Raw genomic sequence first — 23,873 nt, forward strand, 5'->3', positions numbered from 1 at the left:
TCTGAGGCCCTCCATGTGCAGATCTGGCTGTGCTCATCACTCCCACTGTCTCTCTAGCTCACCAGGCAACTTGACTTAAAATGACCGCTCACTGACCGCTCTGCATTTTCCTAAAGCTCCAAACCTAGACAGTGTATTAAAAAATGGAGACATCAGTTTGCTGACAAAGGTCCCTTTAGTCAAAGCTACTGTTTTTCCAGCAGTCATGTATTGATGTGAGAGTTGGGCCAGAAAGATGGCAGAGCACTGAAGAACTGATGCTTTCAAACTGTGGTGCTGGAGAAGATTCTTGAGAGTCCCTTGGAAGCAAGGAGACCAAGTCAATCCACCCAAAAGGAAATCAACCCTGAGTATTCATTGGAAGGACTGATTCTGAAGCTGAAGCTCCAATACATTGGCCACCTGATGCAAAAAGGCAACTCATTGGAAAAGACCCTGATGCTAGGAAAGAAAGATTGGGGGCAGGAGAGGACAGGGCAGCAGAGGACAAGATGGTTGGCAGGCATCACTGACTCAATGGACATGAGCTTGAGAAAACTCTAGGAGACAGTGAAGGGCAGGGAGGCCTGTGAGCTACAGTCCACGGGGTCACAAAGAGTGGGACAAGACTTAATGACTGAACAACAACAAGGCTCCAAACTGCCTCACCGCAGGCCATTTACACTTGCTTTCAACTCCAACTGCATGCCCTCTTTACCCCTGCGTTTGACATCTTCATTCAGCAGTGCCCAAACTTTTTGGCACTAGGGACTGGGTCTGTAAAAGACAATTTTTCCACAGACTGGGAGTGGGGGATGGTTTTGGGGCAAATCAAGCACATTACATTTATTGTGAACTGGATTTCAAGTCTAAATGTTGGTGCTGATCTCACAGGCGGTACTGGTCCAAGACCTGAATGGTGGGGACTGCTGCTTTTGGTCATAGAGAGTATCTCACCATATTTTTATGTAATAGTACCTCCTCGATTCTAAAATCCAATGGGCAGCGGCTAGATCTTGTTTTGGTGGTGGTTGTTGTTCCATGTTTTGAAAAAAGAAAAAAAAATAGTCCACAGTACTAGTAAACATTCCAAAAGGCTCATTCTCAGAACTTCCCGGTGATCCAGAGGATAAGACTCCCTGCTCCCACTGCAGGGGGCAGGAGTTTGATCCTGGTTGGGGAAGGTCCCTCATGCTGCACATACCCCTGCACCCCAAAAAAGAGCTCCTTCTCAATTAATAATTGTGAAATAAATAAGAGAATAAGCATGTGGCCTAATCCATTAGAATTTGTCTTCAGTTCAGTTCAGTTCAGTTACTCACTCGTGTCCGACTCTTTGTGATCCCATGGAATGCAGCATGCCAGGGCTTTCTGTCCATCACTGACTCCCACAGTTTACTCAAACTCATGTCCATTGAGTCGGTGATGCCATCCAACCATCTCATCCTCTGTCATCCCCTTCTCCTGTCACCTTCAATCTTTCTGAGCATCAGGGTCTTTTCTTTTGAGTCTTTGCACTTTGCTCTTCACATCAGGTAGCCAAAGTATTGGAGTTTCAGCTTTGGCATCAGTCCTTCCAATGAATATTCAGAACTGATTTCCTTTAGGGTGGACTGGTTAGGTCTCCTTGCAGTCCAAGGGACTCTCAAGAATCTTCTCCAACACTACAGTTCAAAAGCATCAATTCTTTACTGCTCAGCTCTCTTTACAGTCCAATTCTCACATCCATACATGACTACTGGAAATACCATAGCTCTGAATAGATGGACCTTTGTTGGCAAAGTAATGTCTCTGCTCTTTAATATGCCATCTAGGTTGGTCATAACTTTTCTTCCCTGGGCCTTTATTCCCTGGTGACTCAGATGGTAAAGCATCTGCCTGAAATGCGGGAGACCCGGGTTCAATCCCTGGGTCAGGCAGATCCCCTGGAGAAGGAAATGCCAACCCACTCCAGTACTCTTGCCTGGAAAATTCCACGGACAGAGGAGCCTGGTAGGCTACAGCCCATGGGGTCACAAAGAGTTGGACACGACTGAGCGACTTCACTACACTTCACTTCAGGATGGTCATAACTTTTCTTCCCTGAAGCAAGTGTCTTTTAATTTCGTGGCTGCAGTCACCATCTGCAATGATTTTGGAGTCCCCCAAAATAAGTCTGTCAATGTTTCCACTGTTTTCCCATCCATTTGCCATGAAGTGATGAATTTATCTTACATTCCTAAATAATATAAACAAATCCAATTGTATAACATAATTTTTTAGAGGAAAAAGCAACATTCCATGGTATGTGTACACCATATATATATCCATTCATCGATCAAAGGACATTTAGGCTGCTTCCCTGTCTCGGTTATTGTGAAAAATGGTGCAACAAATATGGGAATACTAATATATCTTGGAGAGTCTAATTTTAACTCCTTTGGATAGATACCCAGAAGTGGTTTGCTGAATCATATGGTAATTCAATTTTTAATTTTTTGAGGAACCTCAATACTGTTTTCCACAGAGGATTTACCCATTGACATTCTCACTAACAGTATAAAAGAGCTCTTTTCTAAATTCTTGCACTTAATCAGCTTACTCTCTACTGGAGAGAGAGCAAGGCAATCAAAATTTCAAATTATTGTTGTGGTAAAAACATTTAACATTAAATCTACCCTTAAAATTTTAGGCACACAGTACAGTACTGTTAAAAACAGGTGCACTGTTTCACAGAGAATCTCTGGTATTTATTCGTTTTGCATAACTGAAACATTTTACCAAGTGGAAAGCAACTGCCCATTTCTCCCTCCTGTGGACCCTATGTGTTTCTATGTGATTAAGAATTTTAGATATCTCATATAAGTGGAAGCATGCAGCATTTGTCCTTCTGTGACTGGCTTAGCTCATTTAGAATAATGTCCCTGTGGTTTCTCCATGTTGTCCCATATAACAAAATTTCTTTCATTTGTAAGGAGAAATTATAGCTCATTGTCTGTGTCTACCACATTTTCTTTATCCATTTATCTGTTGGTAGATATTTGGGTTGTTACCATATACTGGCTATTGTAAATAATGGTGCAATGAACACAGGAGTGAAGATGTCTCTTTGAGATACTGATTTCACTTCCTTTGGTGGGTTTGGTTTACACAAAACCCCCATGCAGTCCAAACCCTCTGTTTTCTTTTGACCCTGCCCACATGTAACTACTAATAATCTACTGTTGACTCAAGACTTACTGATAAACAGTCAATGCATATTTTGTATACTATAAGTATTTTCTGCTGTATACTTATGCTAAAGTAAGCTAGAGACAATGAAATGTTATTAAGAAAATCATAAGAGAAAATATATTAACGGTACTGTGTTTATCAATACTACAGTAGTACAGCATCCATTTACAAGAATTGTCTGTCAGTACCTACATCTGTTTTGTCTTACTGACACAAAAGACTACAGATACAAGACACTATATATCAAAACTGAAAACTTAATGTGAAAAGAAATTCATATTTAGTTACAGGTATAATGATTCAAGCATTGATCATGAAGAAGAAGAAATATAATTGCTTTATAGTAGCCTAGTGGGGCTTTTGTGGTGGCTCAGAGGGTAAAGCAACTGCCTCCAATGCGGGAGACCCGGGTTCAATCCCTGGGTTGGGAAGATCCCCTGGAGAAGGAAATGGTAACCCACTCCAGTATTCTTGCCTGGAGAATCCCATGGACGGAGGAGCCTGGTAGGCTACAGTCCACGGGGTCACAAAGAGTCGGACAGGACTGAGCGACTTCACTTTCACTTTCACTTTCAGTGTACTTGATAGGATTGCTTCATGGTAGCTGAGAATATACAGTAATGAATGAATCACTAAAATGTTTTATATCATACACAACTATGGTCATATTTATAATAGAGTACTGATAACATTGTGACTTCAAGAGAAAACACCTGTGATGACAGGCTGATATGTGTTTATGTTTATCCATTTACAAGAGAGAGGTGGGACACAAGAAAGAGGTAGAACAATAATATAGTTCTTTGAAAGTAAATCATAAAACAGAAAAAATGAAAATATTATTACTTTTATATTAAATGTCACTCACCTTCTGCCTATGTAATGGTAGGCTATCCACTTCAATACAAGTCTTGCACGCTATGTTCTACTGGATGATTACTTAGGTGGTGGTGTTGATGATGGTGATGATGACACAGGAGCATCTCATAGAGTCCTTGGCATACAGTTATTGGCTCTTAGCAAAAAGACACTCACACACATACTCAGCAGATGAGTTGATTACCCATATGGCATGACGATTAGTTACTACTCATTGAGTGGAAGTGGATCATCATGAAGGTCTTCGTTCCCGACTCCTTCTTGCTGAGTAGGCTGAGGAGGAGGAGGAAGAGGAGGGCCTGACCTTGATGAGTGGCACAGATGGAAGAACAGAGGAGGTGGAAGGGAAGGCAAGAGAAGCAGACACACTCAGTGTACCTTTACGGAAATACATTGTAATTTTTGTCCAAATATTTTTAGTTTTCATTTCTCTAAAAATGTTTCTGTGTATTATCAGCCCTCCTTCCACCACTTGCTTTTGTTTCAGTGCCCAGATCACAGAAGGGTCCATGCCATACAAGAGTCAAAAGCAGTCTTGAGTCCTCTGAACACTTCTGCCAGATTGTCTAATGTCAATTTGGTTTCTGACACTGCTTCTTCTGCATCTTGTTCCTCATCATCCAGCTCTGGTTCAGAACCACTCATCTCCATCAAGTCATATTCTGTTAATTCCCCTGCCGCTCTCCCAACTTTGCATGCCATGTCCACAGTCTCTTTCATGATTTCCTCGACTGACTCTGTCACAAATCCTGTGAAGGCATGCACAACACCTGGACTGTTTTCTTTAGTGGGAATTTATTGTTTTGGTCTTTCGTGTTTTTTTTCTTTTTTTGGTCACAACAATCGCATCTTCAGTCATGTAATCCTTCCAGACTTCATGATGTTCTATCAGGGTTCTCTTCTATACCACTGACAATAGAGTACCCTATGTAAGAAGCCTGAAAGCTCCTTTTGATCCTCTGATCTATAGAGATGGAGCTCTAAGTCCTCTGACTTAGAGATGTTGTGTTTAGAGGAAAGGAGACCACTTTGATTCCTTTGGTGTTGATCTCACGGGGTTCTTGGGGGCCAAGGGCATTATACAATATCAAAAGAATTTTTAAAGGCAGTCCCTTACTGGCAAGGTACTTCCCGAATTCAGGGACAAAGCACTGACAGAACCAATCCCCCTCAAGTGTTCATGCTGTCCAGCCTTCTTGTTGTACAACCGAAACACTGGGAGATGGTGTTTATTGTTTCCCTTTAAGGCTCAGGGTTAGCAGCTCTATAGGTCAGGGGACCTGATCATTTGCACAAAACCCTGATGACATTTGCACAAAATCATACAATTGGCCTATCTCTTTCTGTCTCAAATCCTGGAGCTCATTTCCCTTCCATACCAATGGATGTACTTTGGGGCATTTCATCCAGAGCAGGGAATTTCATCTGCCTTAAAACCTGTCTAGACAGATCTCCTTTCTCCTCAGTGATTTTCTTTTTAAAATCTTATTGGAGTATATTTAATTTACAACGGTGTGTTAGTTTCAGGTATATTGCAAAGTGAATCAATTATTCATACCCATATATGCATTCTTTCAGAGAGTCTTTGGTCATATAACTTATCACAGAATATTGAGTTTCCTGCTCTATACAGTAGATCCTTGTTGGTTATCTACCTTATATACAATAGTGTGTATATGTTCATCCCAAGCTCCTGATTTACCTCTCCTTGCCACATTTTCTCTCGTTTCCTCTTTGGTAACCAGAAGTTTGCCTTTGATATATGTTCAGTCCGTTTCTATTTGCTAAAGAAGTTCATTTGTGTAATTAAAAAAAAAAAGAAAACTATATTTCCAGATGAGAACAAGATGGCAGAGGTATAGGTGGATGTGGAGTACATCTCTCTCCATGGATACATCAGGAATACACCTTCAGACACAGAAGTGCATGCAGAACATCAACTGAGAGTGAACAGGAGTACCTGACCAGCAGACAAGAATATCTAGAACCACGCCAAACTCGATAGGAGGAAGGAACTAGGGGGGAAAACAGGAGTGTTAGTAGGACTCGACCTGCCCTCAGCGGGTGGGGGCACTGAAGGAAGGTTTGATCCCAACATCGGGGCAACTGTCTGAGTCAGAGAGGAAACATTAAAGGCTGAGAGTGGAACAGCTGATCTGTGGCAGCTTAAATGGGTTGAGAACGACAATCCTTGCCGCTGCCACACACACCCCGAACTGGGACACAGGTCCCCTAGAAGGCACAATGGCTGGGAGCTGGAGTTTAGGGACTGTGGAGCAATCTCATGGCGAGAGCTGCTCTTGACCGTGGAGAGAACAACTGAGGTGATGTGAGACAGGAGATTGTGGTGGGCAATGCCTGTGGAGGAAAGACAGGCAGCTGTGGAAGTAAGGCGATACTACTGAGTCACATGTAGAGGGTGGCTGCTGCTGCTGCAAATTCACTTCAGTCATGTCCAACTCTGTGTGGCCCCGTAGATGGCAGCCCGCCAGGTGCCCCGTCCCTGGGATTCTCCAGGCAAGAACACTGGAGTGGGTTGCCATTTCCACCTCCAATGCATGAAAGTGAAAAGTAAAACTGAAGTCGCTCAGTCGTGTCCGAGTCTTAGAGACCCATGGACCGCAGCCTACCAGGCTCCTCCGTCCATGGGATTTTGCAGGCAAGAGTACTGGGGTGGGGTGCCAGTGCCTTCTCTGGACTAACCCTAGTGAGTATCAAATAGTGAGAACTCACACAGAAGAAACCACCTGAATACAAGAACCAGCATCACCCAACCACCTGTAGCACCCTGAGCAGGACACCTCATCTAAACAACAAACAAATCAAAAAGACAAACCCAATCATCAGCAGACAGGATTACCAACCTTACCCAGCCTTGCCCATCAGAGGAAAAACAAACAAACAAGAAATCTAAGCACAAAACTCACCATATACAAGGTTACACAAACCACTGGACCAACATAGGAGGGCATGAATCAAAAGGAAGAAAGAATTCAGCCTTGAAGCCTGGGAAAAGGAGACTTCAAACACAATAAGTTAAAAAAAAAAGAAAAAGCAGAGAAATACTACAGAAGTGAAGGAACAAAGCAGAAACACAGAAGTCCAAATAAATGAGGAGGAAATAGTCAAACTACCTGAAAAAAATAATTCAGAATAATGAGAGTAAAGATGATCAAAACCCTTGAAAACAAAATGGATAAAATTCAAATATCAACCAACAAAGTCCTATAAGAATCAAAGAATTAGCATACTGAAACAAACAAGACAATTACTGAAATTAAAATATGCTGGAAGGAATAAAGAGCAGAATATCTGAAGCAGAAAAAGGAATCAGTGAGCTGGAAGATAAAATGGTGGAAATACCTTCTGAAGAGCACAATAAAGTAAAAGTAATGAAAAGAACTGAGGATAGTCTCACGCACCTCTGGGACAATATCAAACGTACCAACAGTCGAATTATAGGGGTCCCAGAAGAAGAAGAGAAAAAGAAAGGGTAGGAGAAAATTTTGCAAGAGATTATATTTGAAAATTTCCCTCACATGGAAAAGGAAATAGCCAATCAAGTCCAAGAGGTGTAGAGTCCCATACAGGATAAATTCAAGGAGAAACATGCCAAGATACATACTAATCACACTAACAAAGGTTAAACACACAAAAACGAATATTAAATGCAATAAGGGAAAAGAAACACGTAACATTCAAGGTAAACCCCATATGTTTAATAGCTGATCCTTCAGCAGAAACTCTGCAGGCCTGATGGGAATGGCAAGAAATATTTAAAGTACTGAAAGGGGAAAATCTACAACAAAGAGTACTGTACCTGGCAAGGATCTCATTCAAGATTGATGGAGAAATAAAAAGCTTTTCAGACAAGCAAACGTTAAGAGAATTCAGTACCACCAAACCAGCTTTACAACAAGCGTTAAAGGGACTTATACAGTCAAGAAATACAAGAGAAGAAAAAAGGTCTACAAAATCAACCCCAAACAATGAAGAAAATGGCAATAGGAACATATATATCAATACTTACCTTAAATGTAAATGGATTAAAGGCTCCAACCAAAAGACACAGACTGGCTGAATGGATATACAAACAAGACCCATATATATGCTGTCTACAAGAAACACACCTCAGACCTAAAGACATATATAGACTGAAAGTGAGAAAATGGAAAATGATTCCATGCAAACGGGAAGCAAAAGAAAGCTAGAGTAACAATCCTCATGTGAGACAAAACAGACCTTAAAATAAAGAAGTTTACAAGAGATAAGAAAGGACACTACATAATGATCAAGGGGTCAATCCAAGAGGAAGATGTAATGATTGTAAATATCTATGCACCCAACATAGGAGCACCTCATACATGAGACAAACACTAACAGACATAAAACGAGAAATTGAAAGTAGCACAAACATAGTAGGAGACTTTAACACCCCACTCACACCAACGGACAGATCATCAACAGGAAATTAATAAGGAAGCACAAGTCTTAAATGACAAATTCGATGAGATGGATCTCATTGACATTGTCAGGACATTCCATCCAAATGCAGAAGAATACACCTTCTTCTCAAGGGCACATGGAACATTCTCTAGGATAGACCACATCGTGGGGCAAAAATCAAACCTCAGTAAATTTAAGAAAACTGAAATCATATCAAGCATCTTCTCTGGCCACAGTGCTATGAGACTATATATGAATTACAAGAAAAAAACCGTAAGAAACAATAACACATGGAGATTACACAACACGTAAATATCCAACAGGGTACTTAAGAAAGCAAAAGAGAAAACGAAAAATTTCTAGAAACAAATGACAATGAAAACATGACAACTCAAAACCTATGGGATGCAGCAAAAGTAGTTCTAAGAGGGAAGTTTATAGCAATACAATCCTACCTCAAAAAACAAGAAAAACATCAGACAGACAATCTAACTTTACACCTAAAACAACTGGAAAAGAAGAACAAAAAATATCCCGAAATTAATAAAAGCAAAGAAATCATAAAGATCAGAGCAGAAATAATTGAAAAAGAATGGAAAGAAACAACAGTAAATACTAATAAATGTAAAAGCTGGTTTTTTGAGAAGATAAAATTGACAAACCTTTAGCTAGACTCATCAAGAACGAAAGGGAGAAGAATCAAATCAAACAAATTAGAAATGAAAATGAGAGGTTACAACAGATAATGTAGAAATAGAAAGGATTATAAGAGGCCATTGAACAACTGTATGGCAATAAAATGGATAACCTGGAAGAAATGGACACATTCTTAGAAAATTCAATCTTCCAAGACTGAAAAGGAAGAAATAGAAATTATGAACGACCCAGTTACAAGCACTGCAATTGAAGCTGTGATAACAAACCTTCCAAAAAACAAAAGCCCAGGACCAGATGACTTCACAGGAAAATTGCATCAAACATTTCGAGAAGCGCTAATGCCTATACTTCTAAAACTCTTTCAAAAAATTGCAGAGCAAAGAACACTTCCAAGCTCATCCTACAAGGCCACTATCACCCTGATAACAAACCAGAAAAAGACAACACCAAGAAAGAAAACTACAGGCCAATATCAGGGATGAATATAGGTGCAAAAATCCTCAACATAATTTTAGCAAACAGAATTCAGCAACACATCAAAAAGCTCATACACCATGATCAAGCTGGGTTTATTTCAGAGATGCAAGAATTCTTCATTATATGCAAATCAATCAATGTGATACATCATATAAACAAATTGAAAGATAAACACCAATGATAATCTCAAGAGATGCAGAAAAAGCCTTTGACAAAATTCAGCACCCATTTATGATTAAAACTCGTCAAAAAATGGGCACAGAAGGAAACTACCTCAACATAGTAAAGGCCATATATGATAACTCTACAGTAAATATCACTGTAAGTGGTTAAAAACTGAAAGAATTCCCCCTACAATCAGGAACACGGCAAGGGTGTCCACTTTCACCATTATTATTCGACATAGTTCTGGAAGGCCTAGCTCCAGCACTCAGAGAAGACAAAGAAATACAAGGAATCCAGATCAGAAAAGAAGAAGTAAAGCCCTCACTGTTTGCAGATGACATGATACTGTACGTAGAAAACCCTAAAGATAGTATCAGAAAATTACTAATACTAATCAGTGAATTTAGCAAAGTTACAGGATACAAAATCAATACACAGGAATCAGTTGCATTTCTATATACTAATAATGAAAAATCAGAAAGGCAGATCAAGGAATCAATCCCACTTACCATTGCAACAAAAAGAATTAAATATCTAGGAATACACTTACCTAAGGAGACAAATGACTGTACACAGAAAATTGTAAGACACTGATGAGAGAAATCAAAGATGACATAAAAAGATGGAGAGACATTCCATGTTCCTGCATAGGAAGAATCAATATTGTGAAAATGACTACATGACCAAACACAACCTACAGATTCAGTGTGATACCCATGAAGTCACCAATGGAATTTTTCACAGAACTAGAACAAAACATTTCACAATGCATATTGAAACATAAAAGACCCCAAAGAGCCAAAGCAGTCTTGAGAAAGAAGTATGGAGATGGAGGAATCAACTTTCCCAATTTCAGATTCTACTACAAAGCTACAGTCATCAAGACAGTATGGTACTGGCACAACAACAGAAATACAGACCAATGGAACAAGATAGAAAGCCCAGCAATAAACCCATGCACCTGTGGGTACCATGTATTTGACAAAGGATGCAACAATAAACAGTGGGGCAAAGACAATCTCTTCAATAAATGGTGCTGTGAAAACTGGACAGCTACGTGTAAAAGAATAAAATTAGAACACTTTCTAACACCATAGACAAAGATAAGCTCAAGATGGATTAAAGAACTAAATGTAAGACCAGAAACTATAAAACTCTTAGAAGAAATCATAGGCAGAATTCTCGATGACATAAATCAAGCAAGGTCCTCTATGTCCCACCTCTCAGAGTGAAGGAAATAAAAATAAAAGTGAACAAGTGGGACCTGGTGAAACTTAACAGCTTTTGCACAGCAAAGGAAACTATCAGCAAGGTGAAAAGACAACCCTCAGAATGGGAGAAAATAACAGCAAATGAAACAACTAAGGATTAATTTTAAAAATATAAAAGCAGCTCACACAACTCAATACCAGAAAAACAAACAACCCAATGAAAAAGCGGAAAAAGACCTAAACAGACATTTCTCCAAAGAAGACATATAGGTGGGTAAGAAACACATGAATAGATGCTCAAAATCACTCATTATTAGAGAAACGCAAATCAAAACTACAATGAGCTATCGCCTCACACTAGTCGGAATGGCCATCATCAAAAAGTCTACAAAAAGTAGAGGCTGGAGAAGGTGTGGAGAAAAGGGAATGCTCTTGCACTGCTGGTGGGAATGTAAATTGATACAGCCACTATGAAAGACGATATAAACATTCCTTAAAAATCTAGGAATAAAACCACCATATGACCCAGCAACCCCACTCCCTGGCATATACCCTGAGCAAACCAAAATTGAAAAAGACACATATACCCATTGCTCATTGCAGCACTATCTACAGTATCTAGAACATGGAAGCAACCTAGATGTCCGTCAACAGATGAATGGATAAAGAAGTTGTGGTACATATACTCAATGGAATATTACTCAGCCATAAAAAGGAACATATTTGAGTCAGTTCTAATGAGGTGGATGAACCTAGAGCCTATTATACAGAGTGAAGTAAGTCAAAAAGACAGAGATAAATATTGTATTCAAAGGCATATATACAGAATCTAGAAAAATGGTACAGAAGAATTTATTTACAGGTCAGCAATGGAGACCAAGAAAGCTAATGGAGGTGACGGAATTCCAGGTGAGCTATTTCAAATCCTGAAAGATGATGCTGTGAAGGTGCTGCATTCAGTATGCCAGCAAATTTGGAAAACTCACCAGTGGCCACAGGACCGGAAAAGGTCAGTTTTCATTCCAATCCCAAAGAAAGGCAATCCCAAAGAATGCTCAAACTACCACACAATTGCACTCATCTCACACGCTAGTAAAGTAATGCTCAAAATTCTCCAAGCCAGGCTTCAGCAATACGTGAACCATGAACTTCCAGATGTTCAAGCTGGTTTTACAAAAGGCAGAGGAATAAGAGATCAATTCGCCAAAATCTGCTGAATATTCGAAAAGCAAGAGAGTTCCAGAAAGACATCTATTTTTGCTTTATTGACTATGCCAAAGCCTTTGACTGTGTGGATCACAATAAACTGTGAAAAACTCTGAATGAGATGGGAATACCAGACCCCCTGACCTGCCTCTTGAGAAACCTATATGCAAGTCAGGAAGCAACAGTTAGAACTGGACATGGAACAACAGACTGCTTCCAAATAGGAAAAGTGGTATGTCAAGGCTGTATATTGTCACCCTGTTTATTTAACTTCTATGCAGATTACATCATGAGAAATGCTGGGCTGGAAGAAGAACCAGCTGGAATCAAGATTGCCAGGAGAAATATCAATAACCTCTGACATGCAGATGACACCACCCTTATAGCAGAAAGTGAAGAAGAACTGAAGAGCCTCTTGATGAAACTGAAAGAGGAGAGTGAAAAAGTTGGCCTTCACCCCCATTTTGCTAAAGTTCAACATTCAGAAAACTAAGACCATGACATCCGGTCCCATCACTTCATGGCAAATAGATGGGGAAACAGTGGCTGACTTTCTTTTTCTGGGCTCCAAAATCACTGCAGATGGTGATTGCAGCCATGAAATTAAAAGATGCCTACTCCTTGGAAGGAAAGTTATGACCAACCTAGACATCATATTAAAAAGCAGAGACATGACTTTGTCAAGAAAGGTCCATCTAGTCAAGGCTATGGTTTCTCACATGTACAGATGTGACATTTGGACTATAAAGAAAGCTGAGCACTGCAGAATTGATGCTTTTGAACTGTGGTGTTGGAGAGGACTCTTGAGAGTCCCTTGGACTGCCAGGAGATCCAACGAGTCCATCCTAAAGGAGAACAGTCCTGGGTGTTCATTGGTATGACTGAGTTTGAAGCTGAAAGTCCAATACTTTGGCCACCTGATGCAAAGAGCTGACTCATTTGAAAAGACCCTGATGCCGGGGAAAATGGAGGGCAGGAGGAGAAGGGGGTGACAAGGGATGAGATGGTTGGATGGCATCACCGACTCGATGGACACAGCTTTGGGTGAACTCCAGGAATTGGTGATGGACAGCGAGTCCTGGCATGCTGCAGTTCATGGAGTTGCAAAGAGTTGGACATGACTGAGTGACTGAACTGAACTGAACTGAATGGAGAAACAGTCATAGAGGATAGACTTATGGGCATGGGGAGAGGGGAGGAGAGGGTGAGATGTATGGAGTGCGTAACATGGAAACTTACATTAATGTGTGTAAAATATATAGCCAATGGGAATTTTCTCTAAGTCTCAGGAAGTTAAAATGGGGCTTTGTATCAATCTAGAGGAGTGGGATGGAGAGGAAGATTGGAGTAAGGCTCAAAAGGGAGGGGATATATGTATACCTATGGCTGATTCATGTTGAGGTTGGATAGAAAACAACAAAATTCTGTAAAGAAATTATCCTTCAATTAAAAAAATTATCTTTCCACATGAATGGTGTGATCTCTTTTTCTGACTTCACTTAATATGAAAATCTCAAGGATGTCCCATCTCCACTTTTGCTCAACATGAGTTCAGAAATACTAGCTGTAGCAATCAGAGATGAGAAAAATAGAAAGGAATCCAAGTTGGAAAAGAAGTGAAAGTGGCACTGGTTGCAGATGACATGATACTAGATATAGAAAAGCCGAAAGGTGCTCCCAGAAAACAACTAGAGCTCATCAATGAATTGGTAAATTTGCAGGATACAAAATTAATACCCAGTGATTTTCTTAATGGCATCTGGGAATGCATCTGTTGCCTGTTGATTTTGCGAAAGCTACTTCTCCTATTCTTTTGATAATTTACATCAAACTTCTTTCTAGTGTTGTCAGGCCATCCCTTGCTGCCATTCAATTCTCCAGCTCTAGATCCTTCACCCCCATTTTGCTTTAGGTTGTCATAATGACTTTGATTTTCCTTCAATCATATCAGAGTCTATAGATATGCCTTGCTTATAGCAATCCTGCACCCATATACAAGCTATATTTTCAACATAAGATAAAAAGATATTTCCCCAAAAGCACAAGGTTTTCACACCTGCTGGTGTAGCTGAAGTGATGGCTTCTTAAATTTCCTGCTCTTTTTCTTACAGTGGTCCTTGTGCTGGATTCATTCATCTTGAAATGGTGGCAACTACAACTGCAGACCCAAACTGTGGTACATAACAAGCAATTCAACTTTTTTGCATAATGTCGTGACTTCTCTCTGCTTCTTGAGAGCACTTCCAGCACCACTAGGGGCACTTCATATGAGTCCTATCATGTTATTCAAGGTTTACAATATCATGGTAAACACAATGAGAACTACCTGAGAACCACTGGTGGTCAGATTTTTGAGATCATAACGTACTACCGAAACTGCTCGTCAGGGATGAATAGTGCTATTCATGGTCCATAAGTTGTGTGTGTGCGTGTGTGCATAACTTTTGATAAATTTAAGCTTTTCATATTTGTGTATATTTTATGGCAGTGAGTGATAAAATAGACTAGTATCTACATAAATTTTATGCATTCATGATACCTTTTTCTTAATCTTTATTTATTACTAGGCTATGTGATTCACCTGTTTTTTCAAGTCATCTCAAATCTGTGAATAGTTTTCAGTGTATTTATTGAAAAAAATTCATCTATATGTGGACCTGCACTGTTCAAATTTGTGTTGTTCAAGGGTCAACTGCATACAAGGAGGTGGCAATGCTGAGTTGTACGATAGTTACATTTGTGATTTTCTGAGGAACCTCCACACTGTTTTCCATAGTGGCTGTGCCAATTTATATTTCCAGCAACTGTGTACATAGGTTCCCGGTTCTCAACAGCCTTGCCAAAACGTGTTATCACTTGGCTTTTTGATAATAGCTGTGCCAACAGGCATGAGGTGATGTCTTACTGTGGTGTGGATTGTCATCTCCCTGATGGTTAGTGATGCTGAGCTCCTTTTCATATAGCTGCTGGCCATTTGTATGTCTTCTTTGGAAAATGTTTAGGTTCTTTGCTCCTTTTTAAGTGATTTTCAATTAATTAGTCTGTCATAGAGTTGTCTGAGTTCCTTTTATAAGATATTAATTTATGAGATATATGGCTTGCAAACTTTTTCTCCTATTCCACCTTTTCATTTAGTTGATTGTTTCCATTGCTATACAGAATCTTATTAATTTGATGTAGTGCCATTTAGCTTTGTTTTTCTTGCCTGTGTTTCTGATGTCAAATTGAAAAACAAAACAAAACAAACAAACAAAAAAACAAAAAAAAAATCCCTGGAACACTGCCAAGACAAATGGCAAGGAGTTCTCCCCTATGTTTTCTTCCAAGTGTTTTTAGGTTTCTGGTCTCATTTTTAAGTCTTTAATCCATTTTGCATTTTTTGAGTGATGTAAGATACAATTCAAGTTTAACCCTTTTCATGCAAATATTCAGTTTTCTCGACACTATTGGGTGACTGAGGATACCCTTTTTTCACTGTGTATTCTTAGTGCCTTTGTCAAAGATGACTTGACTTTATGTGCATGGTTGTATTCCTAGGCTCTATTCTGTTCTACTGGTCTGTGTGTCTATGTATACGCTGGTATGACACTGTCTTGAACAAAGGCAAGAAGTGCCAGGCTTCCACCTTTGCTCATCTTTCTCAACATTATTTTGTCTATTCAAGGTCTTTTTTGGTTTCATAAGAATTTTACCATTTCTATTTCTCTGGAAAATTCCAGTGGAATTATGACACACAGTACATTAAGTCTGTAGATCACTTTGGGCAGGATGGATACTTTCACAGTATGGCTTCTTCCAATTCATATACTTGGGGCATCTTTTTATTTGTGTCTTTTCCAACTTCTTCCATCAGTGTCTTGTTGCTTTCAGTGTATAGATATTTCACTTCCTGGATTAAACTTATTTCTAAGTATTTTATTCTTTTTGACATATTTGAAGTAGAACTATTTTCTTATTTTCTTTTTCAGATAGTTTGTTGTTGGTATTTAGAAACACAACTCATTTTTCTGTGTCATTTTGTGTCCTGTACCTTTCTTGAATGCATTTCTTAGTACTAAGAGGACTGAAACTCAAATCAGTCACCACACTGACACTTCCCCCTACCAAGAAATGTCACAATCTCTCTTGGTACCCAGCTGTACCAGCCCGAGACAGGGGGTGATGCCAAAGAGTCAAATTGCTGTGCTTACACATTTCAAGTGCAGCTGATGTAAATTTTATGCTTACCTATGGTACTGCAATTTCTTAATTGGGTTCTAGACCTTCTATAAAGGTATTTTGTTACTTATAGAATTTTAAAATCTGGGTTGCTGTGGGGAAACTGTGGCTGGCAATTCCTGCTCCACTGTATTGCAGATGCCACACACTCAAGACCCTTTTCGTTATTTCCTGATATCAACAATTTCACTTAGTCTTCATTCACAATGGTAAGAAACTCCCAATACTCTTGACATGTTATCTTGCTCTGAATCACAATGAGAGATTCAAAGGTCTCCAATTCGTTATAGAAAATACGAAAACTTTTATACTTATACTGAAATACAGTACTAAGTGGGATATGCTTTGTTCATAAACACAGATATGGAAGTCAAACAGACCTTCAATGACAAGGAAGAATATTTCAATACTATGAAAAAGAAAGCCCTAAGCAGAAAAAGATACATCTCCTAGTTACTGAGGTCAAGCAATAACAAAAAAAGACATAAAATATGTTCCCTTAAGCTCCATCTTGGCACTCAATTAGTTCAAATACTTCCTTCTCTTTTCAACCTCAAGATGAAGGATCTGTCCTGGATGTCACTATGTGGGAGGAGCAAGAGGACTGAGATCTGGAACGTGCCCTGCTCATGGCAGTAGCACTCTCTCTTAGCTCTCGAGGCCTCTCTCTACCTCATCCTATGATGGAATTCAGGACCTCCAAGGGCAGACAGAAAGAAGTGGATGCTACAGAACCCCAGTGGTTCTGGGTCGCTATTTCTTTCACTTCTTTGTCAGGGGCTTCACATATATATTGGACAATTCCTAGTCTGACCTGAGATAGTCCTCCTTAGACCAAAGGATTCAAGTCCCTGGCAACTGTACTGTGACAACAGAGAAAAGAGTTGTTCACCTTGAGATCTCTCCCTGGAACCTTCTTACACCTAATATTCTTGGGGGTGCTTTCCTCAGTCCAGACGTATGGGTGACCTCCTATAGGCCCTTGCCCCTTTGATTAAAGGCTTCTTGGGAAATGCCACATCCCGGGAAAGCCCTGATCACTTTCCCTGCTCCAAACTTGCAGAGAATGAATCCCTGTCCTAGGGGCGATAAGAGATGGGAAATCCATGGCATAAGTAAGGGGGCCCAGGTAGAGACCTGTCAGAGAAACAAAACGTGGTAACCTGTCCCTTCTCTCCTTCATCCAGATTTCTCAGGCACACTCTAATAAATAAACTTTATATTTTAGATCTAACAGAGATTTCTTTATATAAAGAAATGGATATGTGATGATTGTTTTGTGAGTCCTTGATCTTTTAAGCTTATCTGAAACCTCATATGTATGCATAGATGATCTTATTGCCAGAAAATATTATCTCTTTCTTTCCTCTCTTCATATGTCACACTTGTTATGGCATTATTATTATTATTGCTCTGGCTATGTATTACAATGTAATTGTTTGACCCTAGAGTCTTCCTTCTTATTGCTTCCAATACATTTCACAGTAATGAGAATAAGAAGGGAATTAAGGGAACAAGGTCAGCTCAGGCTTGCAGGAGTGAGAGGGTGAGCTTTAGAATAACTCAGATCAGGGGGCTATGCCCATCCCTGTCACTTAAGCAGCTATGGGAGGTTTGTCACATAATTAAACTCTCTGAGAGAGCCTTGGGCTCTTTAACTCTGAAGGGAGTTTGGCAAGCCCTGCCTGGATGGACAGGTGGCATGTGGTGGTAACTGTAAAGCATCTGCCACAGTGCCTGGCAGGCACCATATCCCTCCTTTCTCATGACTGGTGGCTGTACTTTCCAACCAAGATCTGGCCTCCTTTAGGCCTGATATAGGGCTTCCCTGGTGGCTCACCAGTAAAGTGTCCGCCTGTGATACAGCAGCTGCAAGAGATGCAGACTCAATCTCTGGGTCAGGAAGATCCCCTGGAGGAGGAAATGGCAACCCACCCCAGAATTCTTCCTTGGAATATCCAATGGACTAAGGAGCCTGGTGGGCTACAGTCCATGGAGTCACAAGAGAGTCCGACATGGCTTAGCAATTCAACAAGAAGAAGGAGGCCTGGTATAAAGATGTGAGGGAGAGCCTTGCCTGACAGTCTTCCCCTGAGCTTTCTAGAACTGACATCAAAGGGCAGGGCATGACTCTCTTTAGTCCCCTCTATTCAGGGATGAGTAGACCCCTCAACCTTCACTTGGACTTCACAATTTGACTTCTGGTGAGGCCTGAGGAATCCCCTCCTTCTTGACCTGAAGCCTACCTCCTCCTAGTAAGACCCATACGTCCCTGTGAGCCTGGACAAGGAGACAGGGTGGCCTTATCTAGCCACCCCTGCCCATAGTCTCACAATAATGAAAGCTGTGGCAAGCTCCTTGAGGATGATAGATGGTTCCTCTCAGGGTCCCAAGTCAGGGTCCAAAATTTGACTCTTAGCCAAGCCCAAAACTCCCCCCTCTGTTGATATGGGTCCACCACCATCAGACCAAAACCCCAACTTCCCTGCCATTACACAGTCAGAACTGAAGGGGCCCTTGGCCTGACAACTCTACCTGTGGCCTTCTAGTCTGACAGTAGGGAAGATTCTGTGTGGCTCTCCTGGTATGTGTGTTTAAACAGTTTTAACATCCCCACCCTGACTTGGAGATAACCTGGAAATATTCATAAACTGTAAATATTCCCTGGTTTGCCTTAAGGCTTCTCCCCTCAGGCCCCCAATTCCCCGAGACCCCCAAGGGAGAAGTGGAATTTGCCTCATCGGTCCACCACAGCCTGTGGTCTTCCGAGGCTAACAGCAGTGGAAGGAATATGTTTTGCCCCTATTGTTTTGACACAGATGGTCTTTTCAGTCATCAGGGTCCCTACCTTGGCTTCTGGTGCAATCTGGAAATCATCCTTCTGCTGAGCTGTGGCTGCTCCCGTTGACCAGGATGAGGTTCCTTCCCTCCACGAGACGCTCTGGGAGGAAGTGAGTAGGACTCACCAGGACACCAGACCTAAGTGGCAGAGTCTCAGGCCTGACAGGGACAGCGCCCTCTGTGGCCACCTTCCTTCTGGGAGGCATCCTTCATTGTCAGCCTGTGCCATCAGTTGACTCCTGTTTGGAACTCAGTACCCGACCTCAACTGGATGGGGCCTCTTGCACTAGTCCAAGGACTGTAAGGCCCTGAAGCCATTCGCCTTCAGAAAATGAGGGATAAACCTAGTCTGAAAGTCCTGCCTGTTCCCTCCCAGGGCTCATTACATTTGCAGGACTTTGTAAGAATTTCTCTGTAGCGGGGTAGTTGCCTGCTGCACTCCTCAGACAAGGTTGGGCCACTCTCATACCTCACATTTCCACTCTGATGAACATCCAGTCTATAAACCAAGGTCCTCACCTCCTTGACACCAACTAGGCAGAAGTCTGCAGGCCCTTGAGCTAACCAGCACTTCCCTCTGCCTCCCAGGGCTCACTGGAGAAGATGGGCTAAGTGTAGCCCTGTTGGCTGTGAGTTGAGGGGCTTCCATGTCCATACGCTGGGTCTTCACTTTGACTCTGCACCCTTCCTGGGGCTGCTCTATCCTCTGCTGATTCCCAAAATCCCTACTTTTCAGGGACCTGAGTTGAAAGTGTCAACCACAGCAGCCCACATCGTTCTGGACTTCATGGGCTTGTCAACAAGGTCACGTATATCTTCACAGGTTCCTACTATGTCGCTGCATCTTTCCATCACCCTCATTCAGGTTTCTCACTGTCAGTTCTGAGAGACTGATCCTCTCTCCTCTACCAACCTCAGAATTCTGCACCGAGACCAAGGTTCTTAGGTCTCTGAGAGGCCTGAAGAATAAGCGAGGCTATGCTTAGCCTAACAGGTCTGAGATCCCCTGTGACTGAGAGCAGTTGGGACTGCTGTTCCAGTGATCAACCCCCATATTCTGGGGTGTTCCTCTCCTCAATCCTCCAACATGGTGTCCTCATCTTGCTTTCTGGGTCTTGGATTAAAGGCTTCTGGGGAAATTCCACATCTCTGCAAACCCTGGAGCCATGCTTGCTCTGCAGTGCTACAGAGAATGAATGGGTCCTTTTCCCAGGAGTGATAGGAGATGGAGAAGCTACAGCCAAAGGCAGGAGTCCCAGGACAGGTGGTCATCCGTCAGGGAAAAATGGTACATCAATCTATCTCATCAGCCAGGGGAAGGTTCTCACGTCATTTCTGTTCTGATAGATTTACTTTCTACAGACAAGAGACTGTAGGCATGATATGGAGAGCCCCTGGTCTTCAGAGGTTATCTCACACGGCCAATGCACATGCTAATGCTGTCACCAAATAATGTCTCTTTCATTAATCTATGAGTAATGAATAAGGGATACATACTTCTGGTTAAATGTATTTGGTATTCTTACTGCTCTGGCTACACATTCTGATCCACCAACTTGAGCAGAAGGGTATTCTTTTTTATCACCTAGGACAAATTTTGAAGTATTGAGAGAAACACTGAAATAAAACACACATGGTGGGGACTTTCCTGGTGGTCCAGTGGCAAGTACCCCAGGCTCCCACTGCAGGGGTCCCAGGTTCCATCCCTGGTGAGTGAAGTAGACCCCACGTGCCGCAAATAAGATCCAGCACAGCCACATAAATAAATAAGAAAAAGGAAATTAAATGTCAAATATTAAAAGTACTTGTTTAAAAGAAAAGACAAGGGTATGTCTCTGGGTCGGGGAAGAAGAACAATATGTATGCTACAGTAGTTTAGAGCAGGAGTCTAGTGTTAGCTCTGTCATTTAGCAGCCTGAAGTAGTTTGGCACTAAACCAAACTCTAACTCTATGAGCCTCTGGCTCTCCACTGTGAAGTGAGTATTATAAACCCTGCCTTGTCAGACTGGTGGAATATATGTATTCATGGAAAGCATCTAACACAGCACCTGTCTCTATTGAGAACTTACAGACAATCACAGTTATTATGATTATCTTGACCTCAGATGTTACATCAGCTGGGTTTCTTTTCTTTTTTTGCATCCATCAGATGTCAGAAACTATGCAGCGTTCTAACTGAAAGAAAAACAAAAGTGACCCCAACTCCCCAATCAGCGAAAATTCTGCTTAGCAATGAAACCAAAGTAATATATTCTCTCCACTCCCTCTTTACCCTGCTTCGTTCTTGTTCTTCTTGAAATAGAGAGTATCTCAGCCTCTCCTGTAGAATAACAGCTTCCCTGGAAACTATAATTGAATGGGCAGACTGGGAGGTTCTTTGACCAAACAGCGCCAGTACAGGCCTGAAAGACTTCCTTGAAGCAGATGCTCAATTAATGTTTGTGTAAAAGAAGAGCCACAAATAAATCATTTGCTATAATTTATATTCTCAAACATTCTTGAAAACCACAAGCAGATCCAAGGATATATCTTATACATTTACAAAAGAGGAGACTATAACAGAGAGTAAAGCAAACCAAAAATTGAAGAACTTTCAGCTCTCTATGTATCTATGTTCTGAGCTTCTATTAGTGTGGTGTCTTTCACATTTCTAAGGCTATTCTTATCCTAAAGTGATGTTATTCTCATCCGGGATCACAAAAATCATTTGAGGATTTCCAATATGCATTTCCAAAACCAAAATTCCTACTCATAAATTTGACAAACAGCAAAGTGTGTGTGACCCATGTTATTCAAATACTTGTATCATCAACCTAAATACACTTTCTGTTGAAAAAAGAAAGAACTGAAAACTGGGGGGGGGAGGGGCAAGTCAACAGGAACACAGGCTGATGACAGGCTTTTCTGAACACAAAGTGAAGAATGGCCTTCAGCCCACACTAGGGGCGAGATGACCAGCTGGATGCGGCCCTAGCGTGGGCACTGGCCGAGACAGAAGGGCCAGCACTGGCTGCAGCAGAAATGCCAGGCATGGCTGAGGCAGGATGCTCAGCCTGGGCTACAGCAGAAGGGCCATCCCAGACCGAGAAAGAAATGCCTGCAGTATCCCAGACAGACGTGCCAGCCCTGCCCGAGGCAGAAGTGCCAACGCTGGCTACAGCTCTGGGGCTGGTGCTCTCTACTACCTCTCCGGAAGACTCCTCAAAATGCTCCAGAAAGGTAGCAGGGACCGTATCATTGACCTTGGCCCAAAACTCCAGGACTTTCATCTTGTTGGATTCCATGAGTGCTCTCGGACCCCACAGGAACTCATAGCGAGGGGGATCACTGCCTGGCACCTGGCGGTACTCCACGTACTCTTCCCGCACCAGATCTTCTGTGAGGAACTTCCTGGTATCTCCAAAGATGAAGTGCCTTCTTCCATCATAGATGCCCAGAAAATTCAGGACCTTCCAGATCTTCTCCTCAGAGAGGCGGTGGCCATTCATGTAGATGACACCCAGAAGAGGCATCAGAAGACCATTCTTCGGCAGCCCCCGGTCACCTCTCATAGACTCACTGTCACTGAGTTCTAGGTTGCTCACCAGGATATAGGAGTGACCGTCCGGCCTGACTTCCTTCAGCACCAGGCCAAACACCATCTCTATGTGCTTCGAGGCTTTCCTGAGGATCTCAGGGAATTGCCCCCTGTACCTTTTATTGATTGCCTTCAGCATTTCTGACCTCTTAATGAGCTCCCTCTCTTTATACTTATACAGCATCTTCTGCACCAACACCTGCACCTTCATGGTCAGAGGATCTGTGTGAGAGCTCTCAGCAGCAGCTGAGGCCTGGGAGGAATTTCCACCTCCCTGACCTTGGCCCTCGGCACCTACACCAGCTCTTGGGCGTGCTGTGGCACCAACACGAGCTCTTGAGCGTGCTGCAGCACCGACACCAGCTCTTGAGCGTGCTGCACCACAGACATCAGCTCTTGAGCGTGCTGCACCACAGACATCATCTGTTGAGCGTGCTGCACCACAGACATCAGCTCTTGAGCGTGCTGCACCACAGACACCAAATCTTTTGGGTATAGCACCTGCAGCAGCACTGGTGGTGCCTTGGGGTCCCTGAGGCTCCTTCGGGGTGCCAGCACCTGAGGAGCTTGAGGGAGCACTCTCTACATCAGGAAGGGAGGAGGAGGTGGTCTCTTCTCCCCTAGATGTGGTGGCTTGATCATGAAGACCCTGAGTCTCAGACCGGGCCTGGTGATGTTTCTCATGACCACGGACCTTACTCTTCTGCCTACGGGGCATGATGGCCGTGGACAGGAACTACAGGCAGGAGTCTGGGTCAAAGGACAGGAGATTGGTGCACCTAGAGGATGGAGAATGAGGCGATGTGAGCAACTTAAAATGGGGAGATTCCACCTTGCCTTTATCAAAGGCCGCCTCTGCAGGTGTCCTTGAGGACACTGCCCGAGGAACCCACAAGGCTCCTGTTTCGTGCTCAGCTGTCCCCACAGAATCCCACAGAGGAGGAACTGAGGCCTTCGATTTTCCCTCTGCATCCTCTCAGCCCTGCTTTGGATTTACTGGCAT

The 23,873-nt window shown here is 42.0% G+C and overlaps 1 protein-coding gene across 1 annotated transcript; it reads right to left on the minus strand.

The window, feature by feature from the left end:
- Positions 1 to 22,232: 22,232 nt before the first annotated feature.
- LOC133051846 (melanoma-associated antigen B2-like) lies at positions 22,233 to 23,588 on the minus strand. Its single transcript, XM_061136498.1, has 2 exons — positions 23,345 to 23,588; positions 22,233 to 23,203 (listed from the first exon to the last, which is right to left on the minus strand). Exons 1-2 carry the CDS (start codon positions 23,586 to 23,588, stop codon positions 22,233 to 22,235), a joined length of 1,215 nt encoding a protein of 404 aa, XP_060992481.1.
- Positions 23,589 to 23,873: the final 285 nt, after the last annotated feature.

Source organism: Dama dama, chromosome X (assembly GCF_033118175.1).
Source record: "Dama dama isolate Ldn47 chromosome X, ASM3311817v1, whole genome shotgun sequence".
NCBI lineage: Eukaryota > Metazoa > Chordata > Mammalia > Artiodactyla > Cervidae > Dama > Dama dama.

What these genes read in the sequence shown, in the direction of transcription:
- LOC133051846 (XM_061136498.1), bottom strand. Translation starts at nt 23,588, where the DNA reads ATGCCCCGTAGGCAGAAGAGTAAGGTCCGTGGTCATGAGAAACATCAC. An exon ending in ACCCAAAAGATTTGGTGTCT is followed by an intron (nt 23,204 to 23,344) that starts GTGGTGCAGCAC and finishes CACGCTCAAGAG; the next exon opens with CTCGTGTTGGTGCCACAGCA.